Source organism: Delphinapterus leucas, chromosome 12 (genome assembly GCF_059928025.1).
Source record: "Delphinapterus leucas isolate spDelLeu-1000000601 "Yukka" chromosome 12, BTC_Dleu_Yukka2, whole genome shotgun sequence".
Lineage (NCBI taxonomy): Eukaryota > Metazoa > Chordata > Mammalia > Artiodactyla > Monodontidae > Delphinapterus > Delphinapterus leucas.
The window spans coordinates 87,323,221-87,339,613 of record NC_143140.1 but is presented as its reverse complement, the minus strand read 5'-3'; the positions used below and the strand labels follow the sequence as shown (position 1 = coordinate 87,339,613).

The 16,393-nt window shown below is 37.1% G+C and overlaps 1 protein-coding gene across 5 annotated transcripts in view; it reads left to right on the top strand.

The window, feature by feature from the left end:
• Window positions 1-16,393, top strand: part of SERAC1 (serine active site containing 1) — an 84,628-nt gene that overhangs the window by 54,529 nt on the left and 13,706 nt on the right. For all 5 annotated transcript variants that reach the window (XM_022560288.2, XM_022560297.2, XM_089922196.1 and 2 more), the window contains 4 exons: window positions 3,537-3,650; window positions 5,488-5,650; window positions 14,741-14,891; window positions 16,189-16,330. In XM_022560288.2, the coding sequence (XP_022415996.1) occupies window positions 3,537-3,650; window positions 5,488-5,650; window positions 14,741-14,891; window positions 16,189-16,330 (570 nt within the window). The remainder of the gene's footprint in view (window positions 1-3,536; window positions 3,651-5,487; window positions 5,651-14,740; window positions 14,892-16,188; window positions 16,331-16,393) is intronic.

The following is a 16,393-nucleotide window of genomic DNA, read 5'->3' as shown; positions in this document are numbered from 1 at the left end:
TGCGAACTCCCTGTACCTTCCCTCCTTCCGACTTTGGTTATGGGTAAATCTGCTCATCAGGTGTAAGTAACAGAGACAAAGCAAACCCAGCTCATTTCTAAGTGTTTGTAGGAGAATAGATAATTATTTTCAGACATTGCATCTCTTAGCAGGCCTCAGCGTCAGCTTGCCTGACTCTGTTTCTTTACCACCTTTCTGACCCTCCCCTCCCCTCCCTCCCTCATGCACACTACTCCAGCCACACTGGCCTTTTCTTTCCATTCCTTAAACTTGCTCATTGTATATCTACTTGTGTTCCCTCTGCCTGGACTGCTTTGCCACCGGCTTGTCACATGGCTGCCTCCTTCTTGTCCTTCAGATCTCTGCTTGTCAGCTCCTCAGAGAGACCTTCCTCTTTATCTCAAATGTTTGTTGCATTTATTGCCCTTCATAGCATTATTCCCATTCTGTAACTATTTTATATATTTATTTGCTTGCTTATTTCTGTTTTTCTCTTCTGTTTTTCTCTTTCTTCTTCTGATTTCTCTTATAATCTCCCCAGTACCAAGTACAGTACCTCAGACACAATATGCTCTCAATAAATATTTATTGAATAATGAATGGATGAATCATGACATTGCTAAAAGAGCCAGCTGTACACAAACTTATATATACTTAAATAACAACTGGCATATTTCTGTTGTGAGTCAAAGCATTTGTGTATGACAAATAAAAAACAAGAGATAGCTCTAAGGGTTATGTTTAATTGGAAGGTAGATTATATGGTAAGAAAATACCTATTATGTATTGAATTATTTGGCTGGTATAAACCTGTTGAAATGCATTGGAAAAATACCACATTAACTCATAGTAACGTTGTGTCTCTGAGTATCATAATAAGAAAATGATACGTAAAAAACTTTGTTATACACCTATAATTCATATATAATATGGATTAAGTTCTTTACTAACTTGATTAGTTGACATTTCCTTTTATGCTTTTATTATTATCGTTTCCTTTTAATTTTTATGCCTTACCCATTATTATTATTTTTAACATTGTCACTCTCTCCACCTCTTCCTCTGGATTTCTTTGATCCTTAAGAAATTGTTTTTCAGTATATCTTAATCCAGTGATAAAGAAGCAGTACCCATGTATATTGACTTTTGTGTTAGGAGTTAGAAAATACTTTGTATGATCACACTATGAATTTATACATTTTATTTATTGCTTTTTGCTTATGCTTCTTACTGCCACACAAGTTGGCAGTTCATAAATAACTTAAAGCTTTGCCAACAAGGATAAAATTGGAACTGCACTCTTATATCCCACTTTAAAAATGATCAAGAAAAATGAAAATCCTGGATCGTTTTTCTCTTCCTCTCCCTGTTCTTTCCTTGGAACATTTAGGTTGGAAAGAGGTCAGATGATTTGAAGCTGTGATGTAAGGAGAGGGGTTTGGGGGAGGCAGGTTGTGGTGGTAGGTTTTTAAGAAAAATTTCCCACCCCCCAAAGCCCACCAGTCCACCTTCTACCCTTATCTCTGCTGGAGGAGGCAAGGACTGTCAATGAGTTAGTCCTTCCCAATCCTCCATTTATTTTATTTTATTATTTTAAATTTTATTTATTTAATTTATTTATTTTTGGCTGCATTGGGTCTTTGTTGCTGCACACGGGCTTTCTCTAGTTGCGGCAAGCAGGGGCTACTCTTCATTGCAGTGCGGTGGCTTCTCTTATTGCGGAGCACAGGATCTAGGCGCGTGGGCTTCAGTAGTTGTGGCTCATGGGCTCTAGAGCACAGGCTCAGTAGTTGTGGCACACGGGCTTAGTTGCTCTGCGGCATGTGGGATCGTCCCGGACCAGGGCTCGAACCCGTGTCCCCTGCATTGGCAGACGGATTCTTAACCACTGCGCCACCAGGGAAGCCCCCAATCCTCCATTTAAATAGCATGAATCTTTGAGATCCAAGCATGTTTAAACTCAGAAAAAAAGAAGATTATTATATCAGAGAAGACAGCATGAATAAGAATTATAGAGTGGCCAAACATTTTGAACATTTACCAGGTTTACTGAACCATGAACCCTATAAATTAACTCAGAATGCAGAAACTTATGGACTGTATTTCCTACAGGAAACACTGGGCTTTATATATACATTTTTGAAAGACACTACCTTGTAGTTGTCCTCTTTTGCCAGCAGGTGGTCTGTGTGCACACAATTATGACCCCTAGTTCAAATACAAAGCGCTTCAAAAGAAGATACAGTAATAAATCTTCCTTGTATCTCCCCACTCCAATATACACATGTAGTTAACACACTTTTTTACACAAATGGTAGCATATGGTACACACTCTCTGCTCCTTCTTTTTCTCACCTAAGGGTTTATCTTAGAGAGTGATGTATATCAATATATGAAGAGACTCACATAGCATTCCATTGTATAATTGTACCATCCTTTATTTAACCAACCCCCTATTGAAGGACATTAGGGAGCTTCAATCTTTTGTTCTTACAAACAAAGCTGCAGTGAACAAACTTGTACCTATATCACTTTGCCAGTGTGTGAGTGTCCTGTAGGATAAATTGTTGAAGGGCATGGGCACTTGTAATTTTGACAGCTGTCACTAAATTGTCCTCCATAGAAGTAGCCCATTGATATTACCAGCAGCAGGGTAATGAGAACGTCTTATTTCCCCACCTGTCTGATAGATGTAAAATATCCTTTCTTATCTATTTTAGAGGCATTTAGAGCAACATGACTGTTGCTCATTTTTCTATAGCCTTGTTGGTATTTTTCACTGATTTTTAGGAGATTATTGCATGTTACTGATCTGTGGTTAATAGTTGAAATTTTCTTTTCCCCATTCTTATAATATGTTTTAATATCTATTAAGACTAGTCCCCACTACTCTTCTGTTTCATAATTTTCCTAACTCTTCTGTTTATTCTTCCATGTGAACTTGAATTTCAATTTAAGAAAAATTAAAAGCTCTCTCTCTTGTTTTTCTGGCCGCGCTGCGCAGCCAGGGACTGAACCTGACCAGGGACTGAACCCAAGCCATGGCAGCAAAAGCTCCAAGTCCTAACCACTGGACTGCCAGGGAATTCCCTTTTTTTTTTTAATTAAAAGCTCTCTGATCATTGTTATCATTGTCTTTATTTAAAATTTTTCCAGTAATGCCTTTTCTGTTATTTTGATTGATAGATTTTTAAGTAGACTCAACTGGCATAATCTGACAGTAGAACATTTGTTCAGCTCTGGGCTTTTCTTACTGGGTCAAGATTTATGTGTTAGTCTCCATACTTTCAGATAAGAGGACACAGAGGAAAGAATTGAGAAAGTCTCAAAGACTGCTTTCTTCTAAGAATAATTCCATATGTTTTCTAGTCTAGCAACAGTTTGCATAATGAAAGTTCCCTGTAAGTTTCCAGAATATTTTGAGTCTTACATATTAGTTCTTTCTAATACTGTATATAGTACAGAGATTTTTTTTTTGTCAAACAAAAAATATTAGACACTTTTTTCACTAAGAATTTTAATTATCTCACTTTCAGGGTGGTTTATGGTGTTTTGGAGGAAATGGACTTCCTTATGCTGAAAGTTTTGGAGAAGTTCCTTCAGCTACAGTGGAAATGTTCTGTTTGGAAGCTTTAGTAAAACATTCTGAGGTAATTTACATTTTCAAAATATGGTTTACTTTTTATGATCACATTGAAAAAATTATACATGTTGGTTCATTCAAGGGAAATAATTCTCATTTTTTATAAAAGAAAAAAAAGCTTTTCGCTTGTTTTTAAATTTCTGCTTTTTTCTCAATTGTCAGAATTGATAATCATGATTTAGCACCAATACATGAATTTCACTTTTGCTAAGTATTTCTAAAAATGGATTTAATCTTAATTGCTCATAAAGCAACCTGTTGTCTAAATATGGCATTTACCTTTGTGTTATGCTGTCTTGCATTACCTTTCTCAGATAATTTTTACAAGTAATATTACCAGGGAGTTAATTTCCAGTAAGATATCTGCGAAAGATGTGTTAAGATAGAAAAAAGGTAAATACTTGGAAAAAGTATTTATTTGGCCATAGTCTTGATTTTTAACCATAGCATACATATGTCAATGATTTAAAAATTTTTTTGGCATTGTGACAACTTTTCTATCATCATAGTTCGATTTTAAAAAGAAAAAAGCAACAAACTTTGTGGTGCTCAAACATCAGTGCATAAAAATCATCCAGGAAGCATGTTAAAAATGCACATTCCTGCTCACAGTTAGCAGTTGAAATTTAGTAGATGTGAGGTGGAGTCCAGGAGCTTGCATTTTTAACAGGCATCCCTGGTGAGGCCGATGTAGTTGGTTCGTCCCACATCATGAGAAACACCATCCTAGAGGTTCTAAACGCTCCAGTTTAATTGGGAACCATTAGACGTGGCACAAAAGCATGGTGCTCTCTGGTCATCTCAGTTCCCTCGGGTGGAATCAGGAATCGAGTACAAAGCAGAGTCGTTAGTGTGGTAACACACTAAAAAGGGAATGTGGGAAAGTAAGCTTGATTTTTTGTGACTTATGACTGATTTCCGAAACAACAGGTGCATCTGCAGTAGAATGTCCAGTGCATGGAATGTAATAGTTACCTTTCCAGAAACTTCTCAACATATTAATATCTCACTTGATATATGTCTAAAAGGCATACTTTTTAAATGCATATAAAATGTAAAATTTAATAAAAATTTAGAGAGTGAAAATCATTGCATATACAGGACATGATATCACATAAGTGATATAAGTGATAAAACTAAGTGCTGGGGAGAGGCAAGGCTGTGCTGGTGACGTTGGCAGACTGTAATGGCTTGTTGGTCAGTTATGTCACCTTACCTTAATGTATATATTTCCTTTGGCTTTCTTTTATCTCTTTTCTCCATTAAAAATTCACATCCCTCTTTCTTTCTTTTTAATTTTTACTTGATCTTCCTCTTTAAAAAAAAATTCCAACTCTTGAATTTTAGGAGAGCCCCATAGCTGTGGGCTTGTGTGGGGTAGTGTGTAGGGCCACAGATGTTGCTTATCTCTATATGGGAGTTCTTGTAGGCAGAAGCAAAATGTGCCACTTACACAGGGGGATTATTTCCTGTTATCAGGTGGCAGATTTCTCAAGGGTAGAGAACCTTTTAAGGTAGTTTCAAGCCAGTCAGAGTATCAATATAAATTGAAACAATTCTGTAATAACGACATTGTAGTTACATCCAACCAAGAACTAAGCAGAATAACTTTAAGAATAAAAATGTCACAAGTCCTAGTGGCCTTAATTTTTCAGTGATTTTAAAGCACGTCCCACACAGATGGGGGTTTGCTTATTTATTTGAGCTGAGCTGAGAGTTTTGGGGGGGTCTCTCTGGGTCTCTTCCTTGAGCAGGAGCCACCTGGCTGCCCACCAGCATGCTGTGTCACCTGGTTAGTGAATTTGTGCAACATAAAGTGAGCTTTCATTAATTTATTGTGCTAGATATCCACACATTGTGATAAAATTGAAGCAAATGGAGGCTTACAACTACTGCAGAGGCTGTACCAACTTCACAAGGACTGTCCTAAAGTACAGAGAAATATAATGCGTATCCTTGGAAATATGGCTTTGAATGAACATCTTCATTCTACTATAGTTCGCTCAGGTAACAACTTTACATACCGAGTATTTTGGATCCAGTCCTTTGTTCTTCTCCCACCTCCACCCCTCATTCATGCTACGCTAATTTTTCAATAGGCTTAAGACTTTGCTTAGGGTTAGTTTTGCATCCTTAGAGCATGTCATATTAGAAGGGCAAGGAATTGCTTGAGACGTGGGTAGTCCACACCTAAGATAATCAGTGTGTGGACAGTCACAGGAGAGCAGTTTTTGCCATGATGACCATCTAATTGTTTATATTATCTTTTATATGATCTGGTTAACCAAGAGGCATAGTAAGACTAAAAAGAAGTCCACTGTATAATTGATTTTCCCCCTTGCAACTAATTAACCACCTGTGGGGAGGTACTTTAGATGAAAATTCCTGCCTGATCCAGTCTTTATCATGATGGTTGCACAACGGTGATTTTCCAGCTGCAGCATCCCTTCCTCGTTTACTTTTCAGCATCTGGCATTCTACTGTAAGCAAGAGCTCTTCCCTCTCACTCCTTCCTTCTCTCTTTCCTTCCTTTCTTCCCTCTCCTCCCTCCTTTCCTTCTCTCTCCCTCCCTCCCTCCCTCCCTATCAGTATGGGCACATGGTTTCCTATTTTTTAATAGTTTACAACTTATTATTGTACTTAAAAATTTGATGCCAGATTGTCTCAGCTTTGGTTAGTAGGAGCCCGGCAAATTGGCTCCTGTGTCCTTTGATATGCCCACATCATTTTGGGAGGCATTCCTTACTTTCCAGTATAACAAGATGTTCTAGGCTCATTTGTTCAAAGAATCCTGTTTCCTTTTAGTAGAGAATGAATTTTAGAGACCAAGATCTGGGTACTGTCTAGATGTGCTTATTGCTCCTGGGGTGTCTTTGCTTCTGGGCTCTTTCAGTGGAAAAAGCAGGGTGATATATACAAATATATGTATGCATATACACAAATAAATATACATACCTATGTGCACATATACATGCATATGTTCAACAATATTTATTAGAAACGATGAATTTACATTTTTTTCTTGTATCACTCTGTTTTGTTTTTTTTTTTGAATTTACATTTAAGAGTGTCTTGATCAGCAGAAGTTTTTAACTTGCTGAAATCTGATTCGGGGATCAGCAGACTTTTCTATAAAGGACCACTTACTGTATTGGTTTAATTTGTTCCTCTTTTTTTATGGATTATTAAGGTAGAAACTTAGATCACTGATTTTAACCTTTTTTCTTGTTTCAGTTAATCTGTTGCTGTGTAACAGACCACCCTAAAACTCACTGGTTAAAACAGCAGCCATATATTTTGTTCATGAAACTGAAATTTGGGCAAGATTCAGTAGAGAGGGCCTTTATGTGCTACATGCAGCATCAGCTGGGCAGCTCAGCTGTGAGATGGGAGGGTACATTTTGAAGATTGCTCGTGCACATGGCTTGCAAATTGGTACTGGTTCTCAGCTAGGAGCTCAGCCGGGGCTGGGGGCACTGGCTTCTTTCAACACTCGCCTTGGGCTTCCTTAAAGCCTGATGGCTCGGTTCCAAGGGCAAATGTTCCAAGAGAGAGACAGGTATAAGCTCTTTTGCCTTTTATAGTCAAGCACTGGAAGCAAGTTTTGCCATGATCTATTGATTAAAAGTTAGTCACCAAGGCTAGCTCATATTTGAGGAGAAGGGATTTAGAAGGGGTTTAGACCCATCACCTCTTGATGAGAATGGTGTCAAAAGAATTTGAAGATGTGTTTTAAAGTCATTACAGTTATTTTCTAATATAGGTATTTAGAGCTGTAAATTTCCTCTGACCTGCTTTAGATGCATCCCTCAAATTTTGGATATATTGTATTTTCATCATTATTCAGTTTGAAATATTTTCTAATTTCCCTTATGATTTCTTCTTTGTCTCATGGGTTACTTAAAAGTGTGCTGCGTAACTTACAAATATTAATGGCTTTCTAGATGTCGTATGTCTTTGATTTCTAGTTTAATATTCCATGCATTCAAAGAACACACCCTGTAAGATTTTAGTTTTTGGAAATGTGACACTTATTTGATGGCCCATTTTATGGTCTATCTTGGTGAATGTTCTATGTGCACTTGAAATGAAGGAATATTCTGTAGTTGTTGGATGAAGTGTTCTATACATAACAGTTCAACCAAGTTGGTTGATCATATTATTCAAATCTTCTCCAGATCTTTACCGAGTTTTGTCTAGTTTAATGAATTACTGAGACGTGTTAAATTCTTCAACTGTGATTGTGAATTTTTCTTCCTTTAGTTCTATCAGATTTTTCTTCCTTGTGAAATGTTCATTTTTTTATTATTAAGTATTGTCTCTATTACTGGTAATACTCCTTTTCTTCAAGTCTGCTTTGTCAGGTATTAAAATAGACATACTGGCTTTTTTTTTTATGCTTGCTGTTTGCATTGCATATCTTTTGTCTTTTTCCCTTCTTTTGCTTTCATTTTTCTGCGACTAAAAATAAGTACGTCTCTAAGACAGCACATACTTGCATCTTTGTTAAAAAGTTCAGCTTGATAATCCCTTTTAATTGAAGTGTTTTGTCTCTTTAGCTCTAATGTAATTATTGATAGTTTGGTTGTGTCTGTTGTCTTGCTCTTGCAATTTGTCCCCTCTCTGGTTTTTGTTTCTTTTTTTCTCCTTTACAGTCTATCTTAAATGCATATTATACCATTTTGTATATAACGTGAGAGTCTCACAACAGTATAATTCAGTTTATACACTCTGCCATCCTTTGTGGTATTGTCATAATTATAGACCATAATATGTTATAGACCACATATGTTATAGACCTCACAATATATTGTTGTTATTTTTGTTTTAACAGTCAAGTGGTATTTAAAGAACATAAGAAAACTTTTTATTTACATGTTTATAATATACAGCGCTCTTCCTTCTTTTCTATCTAAATTTGTGTCCGATATTATTTCACTTCATCCTAAAGACCTGGATCTGCCGGCAGCAAATTCTGTCACCTTTCATTTTCTGAAAATGTCTTGACTTTGCCTTTATTTTATTATCCAGGGAAAGGTTATTTTCCATGGATAAGGAGTACTTTGTTGACAGTGTGTTATTTTTTTCTGTCAGCACTTAAAAAATACCATTCCATTCTCTCTCTTTTTTTTTTTTTGACCCAAGCCGAACATCAACCTTTTATTGATAACAAAGCAGCAATTTGGGGGCATGTTTCCAAGACACCAAGAGCAGGCTTCTGTCCCCATGCTCTCTGTGTGTGTGTGTGTGTGTGTGTGTGTGTGTGTGTGTGTTGTCTGATGAGAAGTCTCTTCTTATGTCCACTTTTCTTCTCTTATATGAAATGTGTCTTTTTTCCTGTCTTCTTTTTAGATTGTCAGCAGTTTGACTGTGAAGTGCCTAGTCTATTTTTATATTTATCTTGCTTGGGGTCTACTGAGCTGACTGAATCTGTGAGTTGATGTTTTTGAGCAAATTTGGAAACTTTCCAGCTTGTCTATCTTTAGATATTCTTTTTTTTTTGTCCCTTTTTCTCTCTTCTTTCCTCTTGGGACTTCAATTATGTATATTAAATCTCTTGATTCTGTTCCACAGGTCATTGAGACTCTGTCCATGTCTTTCCCAAAATTTTTTTTCTCTGTGCTTTACCTTTCTTTTTTTCTTTTTTTTTTTTTTTTTGCGGTACGCGGGCCTCTCACTGTTGTGGCCTCTCCCGTTGCGGAGCACAGGCTCAGCGGCCATGGCTCACGGGCCCAGCCGCTCTGCGGCATGTGGGATCTTCCCAGACCGGGGCACGAACCCGCCTCCCCTGCATCGGCAGGCGGACTCTCAACCACTGCGCCACCAGGGAAGCCCTTTACCTTTCTTTTTTTAATGTATCTTTTAATTGAGGTATAGCTGAAGTTTCAGGTATACAACATACTAATTCACAGTTTTTAAAGATAACACTTCATTTATAGTTATTGTAAAATATCATCTATATTCCCTGTGCTGTACAATATATCCTTGTAGCTTATTTATCTTATACATAGTAATTTGTACCTCTTAATTCCATACCCCTATCTTGCCCTTCCCCCCTTCCCTCTCTCCACTGGTAACTGCTAGTTTGTTCTCTGTATCCGTAAGTCTGTTTCTTTTTTGTTACGTTCGCTAGTTTATTTTTTAGATGCCACATATAAATGATATCATACAGTATTTGTCTTTCTGTTGTATCATGCAGTGTTTGTCTTTCTGTTACCTGACTAATTTCACTAAGCATAATACCCTCCAAGTCCATCCATGTTGTTGCAAATGGCAAAATTTCGTTCTTTTTATGGCTGAGTAGTACTCCATTGTGTGTGTGTGTGTGTGTGTGTGTGTGTGTGTGTGTATATACACACACGCACACTATATCTTCTTTACCCGGTCATCTACTGATGGACACTTAGGTTGCTTCCATATCTTGGCTGTTGTAAACAGTGCTTCTATGAACATTGGGGTGCATGTATCTTTTCAAATTAGTGTTTTAGTTTTATTTGGATATATACCCAGGAATAGAATTGTGGGGTCATATGGTAATTCTGTTTGTAGTTTCTGAGGAACCTCCATACTGTTTTTCACAGTGGCTGCACCAATTTACGTTCCCACCAACAATTTAGAAGCGTTCCCACCAACAATTTAGAAGCGTTCCCTTTTCTCCACATCCCTGCCAGTATTTGTTAGCTGTGTTCTTTTTGATGGTAGCCATTCTGACAGGTGTGAAGTGATAATCTCATTGTGGTTTTGATTTGCATTTCCCAATGTTGAGCATTGTTTCATGTACCTGTTGGCCATCTGTATGTCTTCTTTGGAAAAATATCTATTCCTGTCTTCTGCCCATTTTTTAATCAGGTTGTTTTGGGTTTTTTTGATGTTGAGTTGTATGAGCTGTTTATATATTTTGGATATTAACCCCTTATGGGTCATATCATTTGCAAATGTTTTCTCCCATTCAGTAGGTTGTCTTTTCGGGGTTTTTTTGCGGTACGCGGGCCTCTCACTGTTGTGGCCTCTCCCATTGCAGAGCACAGGCTCCGGACACGCAGGCTCAGTGGCCATGGCTCAGGGGCCCAGCCGCTCCGCGGCATGTGGGATCTTCCCGGACCAGGGCACAAACCCGTGTCCCCTGCACTGGCAGGCAGACTCTCAACCACTGCGCCACCAGGGAAGCCCTGTCTTTTCGTTTTGTTGATGGTTTCCTTTGCTGTACAAAAGCTTTTAAGTTTAATTAGGTGCTGTTTGTTTTTGCTTTTGTTTCCTTTACCTTAGGGGACAGGTCCAAAAAAAATATTGCTATGATTTATGTCAAAGAGTATTCCACCTATGTTTTCTAGGGATTTTATGGTTTCAAGTCTTACATTTAGGTCTTTAATCCATTTTGAGTTTATTTTTGTATATGGTGTAAGAAAATGTTTTAATTTCATCCTTTTACATGTAGCTGTCCAGTTTCCCAGCACCACTTATTGAAGAGACTGTCTTTTGTCCATTGAATATTCTTGCCTCCTCTGTTGTAGATTGATTGACCATAATTGTGTGGGTTTATTTCTGGGCTCTCTATTCTGTTCCACTGATCTGTATGTCTCTTTTTGTGCCAGTACCATACTGTTTTGATTAATGTAGCTTTGTAGTAGAGTCTGAAGTCAGGGAGCATGGCTCCTCCAGCTCTGTTTATTTTCCTCAAGATTGTTTTGGCTCTTCAGGGTCTTTTGTGTTTCAATACAAATTTTTAAATTATTTGATCTAGTTCTGTGAAAAATGCCATTGGTATTTTGATAGGGATTGGATTGAATGTGTAGATTGCCTTGGGTACTACGGTCATTTAAACAATATGAATTCTTCCAATCCATGAATACAGTATACCTTTCCATCTGTATGTGTCATCTTCAGTTTCTTTCATCAGTGTCTTATATATAGTTTTCCGAGTACAGGTATTTTACCTCCTTAGGTAGGTTTATTTCTAGGTATTTTATACTTTTTGATGCAGTGGTAAGTGGTAAATCCTTAATTTCTCTGACAGTTCATTGTTAGTGTATAGAATGCAACAGATTTTTGTATATTAATTTTGTATCCTGCAGCTTTATTGAATTCATTGTTGAACTCTAGTAGTTGTTTTGGTGGCACCTTAGGATTTTTTTATGTATAAAGTATCAAGTCACCTGCAAACAATGACAGTTTTACTTCTTCCTTTCCAATATGAATTCCTTTTATTTCTTTTTCTTATCTGATTGGTGTGACTAGGACTTACAAAACTATGTTGATTAAAAGTGGAGAGAGTGGGAATCCTTGTCTTGTTCCTAATCTTAGAGAAAATGCTTTCAGCTTTTCACCATTGAGTATGATGTTAGATGTGGACTTGTCATATATGGCCTTTATTATGTTGAGGTATGTTCCCTCTATACCCATTTTTTTGGAGTTTTTATCATAAATGGATGTTGAATTATTTTTTATTTTTTTAAATAAATTTATTTATTTTTGGCTGTGTTGGGTCTTGTTGCACATGCGCTTCTCATTGCGGTGCTTCTCTTGTTGCGGAGCACGGGCTCTAGGCATGTGGGCTTCAGTAGTTGTGGCTTGTGGGCTCTAGAGCACAGGCTCAGTAGTTGTGGCACACGGGCTTAGTTGCTCTGTGGCATGTGGGATCTTCCTGGACCAGGGATCGAACCCATGTCCCCTGCATTGGCAGGTGGATTCTTAACCACTGTGCCACCAGGGAAGTCCCCTGGCTGTTGAATTCTGTCAGTAGCTTTTTCTTCATCTTTTGAGATGATCATATGGTTTTTATTTTTCAGTTTGTTAATGTGGTGTATCACACTGATAAATTTGAAGATATTGAACCATCTTTGCATCTCTGGGATAAATCACACTTGATACATGGTGTATGATCCTTTTAATGTGTCATCAAATTCAGCTTACTAATATTTTGTTGAGAATTTTTGCTTCTATGTTCATCAGTGATATTGGTCTGTAATTTTAGTTTTTTGTGATATCTTTGTCTGGTTTTGGTATTGGGGTGATGCTGGCCTTTTTGCATGAGTTCAGAAGCGTTCCTTCCTCTGCAATTTTTTGGAACAGATTGAGCAGGATAGGTGTTAATGCTTCTCTAAATGTTTGGTAGAACTCACTTGTGAAGCCATCTGGTCCCGGACTTTTGTTTGTTGGGAGTTTTTTTTTTTATTACTGATTCAATTTCATTATTGGTAACTGGTGTGTATACATGGCTGAAGTATAAAATCAAGTCACAGGCCAGTAGGAATAGTATAATTCCATTTAGGCAAAAAAAAAAAACATATGGAGCTATAGTGTATATATAAATTATAGGTATGTAACTGAATTTTTAAAAAGGTTTGGAAAGGTGTCCACCAGACTTTTAACTTTGATTACTTCTGAGGATATAAGTGGGAATTGGGAAATGATGGGAGTGCTAAAGTGGGATGTTCATTATTAAGTGCTATTTTTGTTTGTTTATTTTTACAGTTAAAATGTATTCAGAAGTTATGTAATTAAAAAACAGTAAATATTTAAGAAAGACACAAGTTTTCCAAGGAGCATTAGGTGAAGCATCTCAGGCATTGTAAAAATACTTTGCCAACTAAAAAATGCTGTAGAAATGGCTTGTGCCGTGCTTTCTCTTGTGTTTCCTTTCTTGTGACTCCGTTAAAAATAAAGCCATATTTTTGTACATACCAATAACATACTTGTATATCTCTATAGGTAGAATTTGAAAACATTAATTATTGTAAAGCATTCTATAAGAGATTTTGAAGAGGGATTTTCTAATATTACACATTAGAGTATTGTTAAGGAATTATTGGGTCTGAAATTTCTTTTGGATTATTAAATAATGGCCTCCTATCATCACAGTGTTTCTCAACACTTTTGCCACAGAAAGTGGGAGGATGAAAGAGGGAGGACAAGCTACTCTCTACTGAGCACCTGCTGCGCTTGAAAATGGCAGTTTTTATATAGATTAATTTATTAGAACCTTCCTTCAGGTCAAATGAACCACGTAACTTGACTGAGTTTCCATAGCAAGTAAGCAAGGGACAGAAATTTGAGCTCAAGTCTCTCTGACCTCAAAGCCCATATTTTGTTTTATTGTAAATTAAATAATACATGAATAGACTCTCATTGTAAATACTTCAGAGAACACAGATATAGCAAAAAATTAAACCCAGCTTTATAAAGAGCCCTCCACAACCCCAACTCCCTCCTAAGAGGCAGTGACTTTAATAGTTTGGTGCCTCTTTCTAGATCTTTGTGTGTTTGTGTGTGTGTGTGTGTGTGTGTGTGCATGCACGCACAAGCATAAACTTTGCCTACATATTTATGTTCATAAAGCAATACACTGTTTTAAACAACAAAAACATAAAAAATAAATGAAATTGTACTGCACAAAGTATTTCTTTGTCTCCCTTTAAGAAATAGTTCTTCCAGACTGTTACATGTAGAATGGATAAACAACAAGGTCCTACTGTATAGCACAGGGAATTATACCCAATATCCTGAGATAAACCATAATGGAAAAGAATATGAAAAAGAATGTATATGTAGTTATAACTGAGTCACTTTGCTGCACCGCAGAAATTAACACAGCATTGTAAATCAACTATACTTCAATTTAAAAACATGAGTTTTTCCTTCCTGAACCTCAGGTTTTATAAGTTTTTTGTCTGTCAAACAAGTTCATTATTAAGAAACTACTCACTCGTGTATTATTAAGGGCTGCTAATATGCCAATCAGAATGAAATAACTAGTGTTAACTCACTGAGTTTAATAATTTTTGCTAAAGCAAAATATGACATTTTCTTACCATTTATGGCCTCATCTCTAGTAATTACAACTTCTGTTAGATTTTCTAAATAAAGAAAATGGCTCTTAACCTTCGTTGAGATCCCTAAGGAGTACCTGGCTGGGGACATCATGGCATTGTGCTGTGGGACCCAGGGGGCCTTAGGGAAGAATGTAATTGTGGTGCTAGGGCTTTTTCTCGTAGACAGATGCTGAGGTTTGCCTTCCTCCCATCATTTTCAGCCTGAAAACCTCTCAATAGTCTGAGACGGATTAGTGCTGGTGTTTAGGGAATATGTTCTTTTCACCAGGCTGGGTGTCCATACTGGTAGAAGCAATAAAGTCCCACCACATTATGGAGGCCTCACACGCCGCCAGAACCCTGGCTAATCTAGACCGAGAGACTGTGCAAGATAAGTACCAGGACGGCGTGTACGTGCTGCACCCCCAGTACCGCACAAGGTAAGAAGGCAGGGTAGAGCCGCTTTGTCCCTGTGGGGACGTAATGCTTCAAGGGCTTAATATTCTAACTTCTTTCTGCATAATTTAGATAAGTTAAATACCTTACAAATAAGTCAAATACCTTATTTACTGAAACAGTTTGCCCCTAATAACCTCAGAAGAATTGCAAGCTGTCGTGAAAGTATGGAACTAGCTAAATTACCAGGGTTATTTTATACCAGCGGCTTACCTTCAGGAAGGCTGCATTCACCTTTTATAACGTGTCTCACATAAACTCTGTAATGCATATTTCTTCTTTGTTTCATTACATTTTTCATGTAAATCTAAGTTATTAACTGATTAGGGTTGTAGAGGTTGATGTGGATGAGAAGGAGCTAAGACATTATTACATGCAGGCAACCAAATCAGCCTGGGCCTAGAACTCAAGGGAGTAGAGAAAGCTTAGGCGAGGTTATAAAAGCATGTATCAGAAGGAATAAGTTGTAATAAATTTGACTCATACTCCTTCTTAAGGTTATTTCTTTTTTTGTTTGTTTTCTTAAGGTTATTTCTGGTCACTATTTCCAGTCGTATCATTGCTAAGACAATAAATATACCACAATGAAAAAATTACACATTTCTTAGATTTTTGTCAGGCACTTTAATACCTCAGAAAATAGCAAGAACTTTTTTTTAACTTGAAAAATAGATTTCCTGGTTAATTCTAATTTGTAAATAAAATAATATGGTAATGTATTTTATATGTGTTATATAATTGGGTGTGTATTATAAATAGCTTGCAAGTAATATACTATTGCAATTTTTTTAAATGGCATATACAAAGAAAGTTACTTTAAAATCTCATTTGCTCTGTTTCTGATAAACATCATTTTCCTTGATAAAAACAATCTTTTTCATGCATACTGAGTTTGAAACTACACTAGCATATGATTTAATTTCTTAAATACTTTTATTGATTTGTGTAATATTCTCATGGAACTCTTTGGAGGGTAATCTATGACATCTGTCACTTCACTGATCACTAAGCGCATTACAGTTGATTTTGGTTGGTCTGCCTGCCTAGTTGTGTTTCCATCCTTACAGAGAGAGCAGTGAGCACACTGCATCTATGTCTTTGCCAGAACTCCTTTAGGGCTCCTCAGCAAACCTGTGCTTATAAAGCTTGCCTTAATTAAGTTTATTTTATGTCATATAAACCTGCTAAAATAAGCACCATCCAAAGAGAGTGCTGTGTAGATTCTTATCAAAGTAATAATGCATTTTTTCTGCTTCTTTTAAAAACTCTCTCCCCTGTTAGTCAGCCCATTAAAGCAGATGTCCTGTTTATTCATGGCCTTATGGGAGCAGCATTCAAAACGTGGCGCCAGCAGGACAATGATCAGAATTTATCTGAAAAGGTTTCAGAGGATGAAACCAAGTATACAACATGTTGGCCCAAGGTAAGGAAGCGGCTACCTCTGGTTGGCCACCCTTATCCCGACACGCTGCTGTGTCACCGGCCT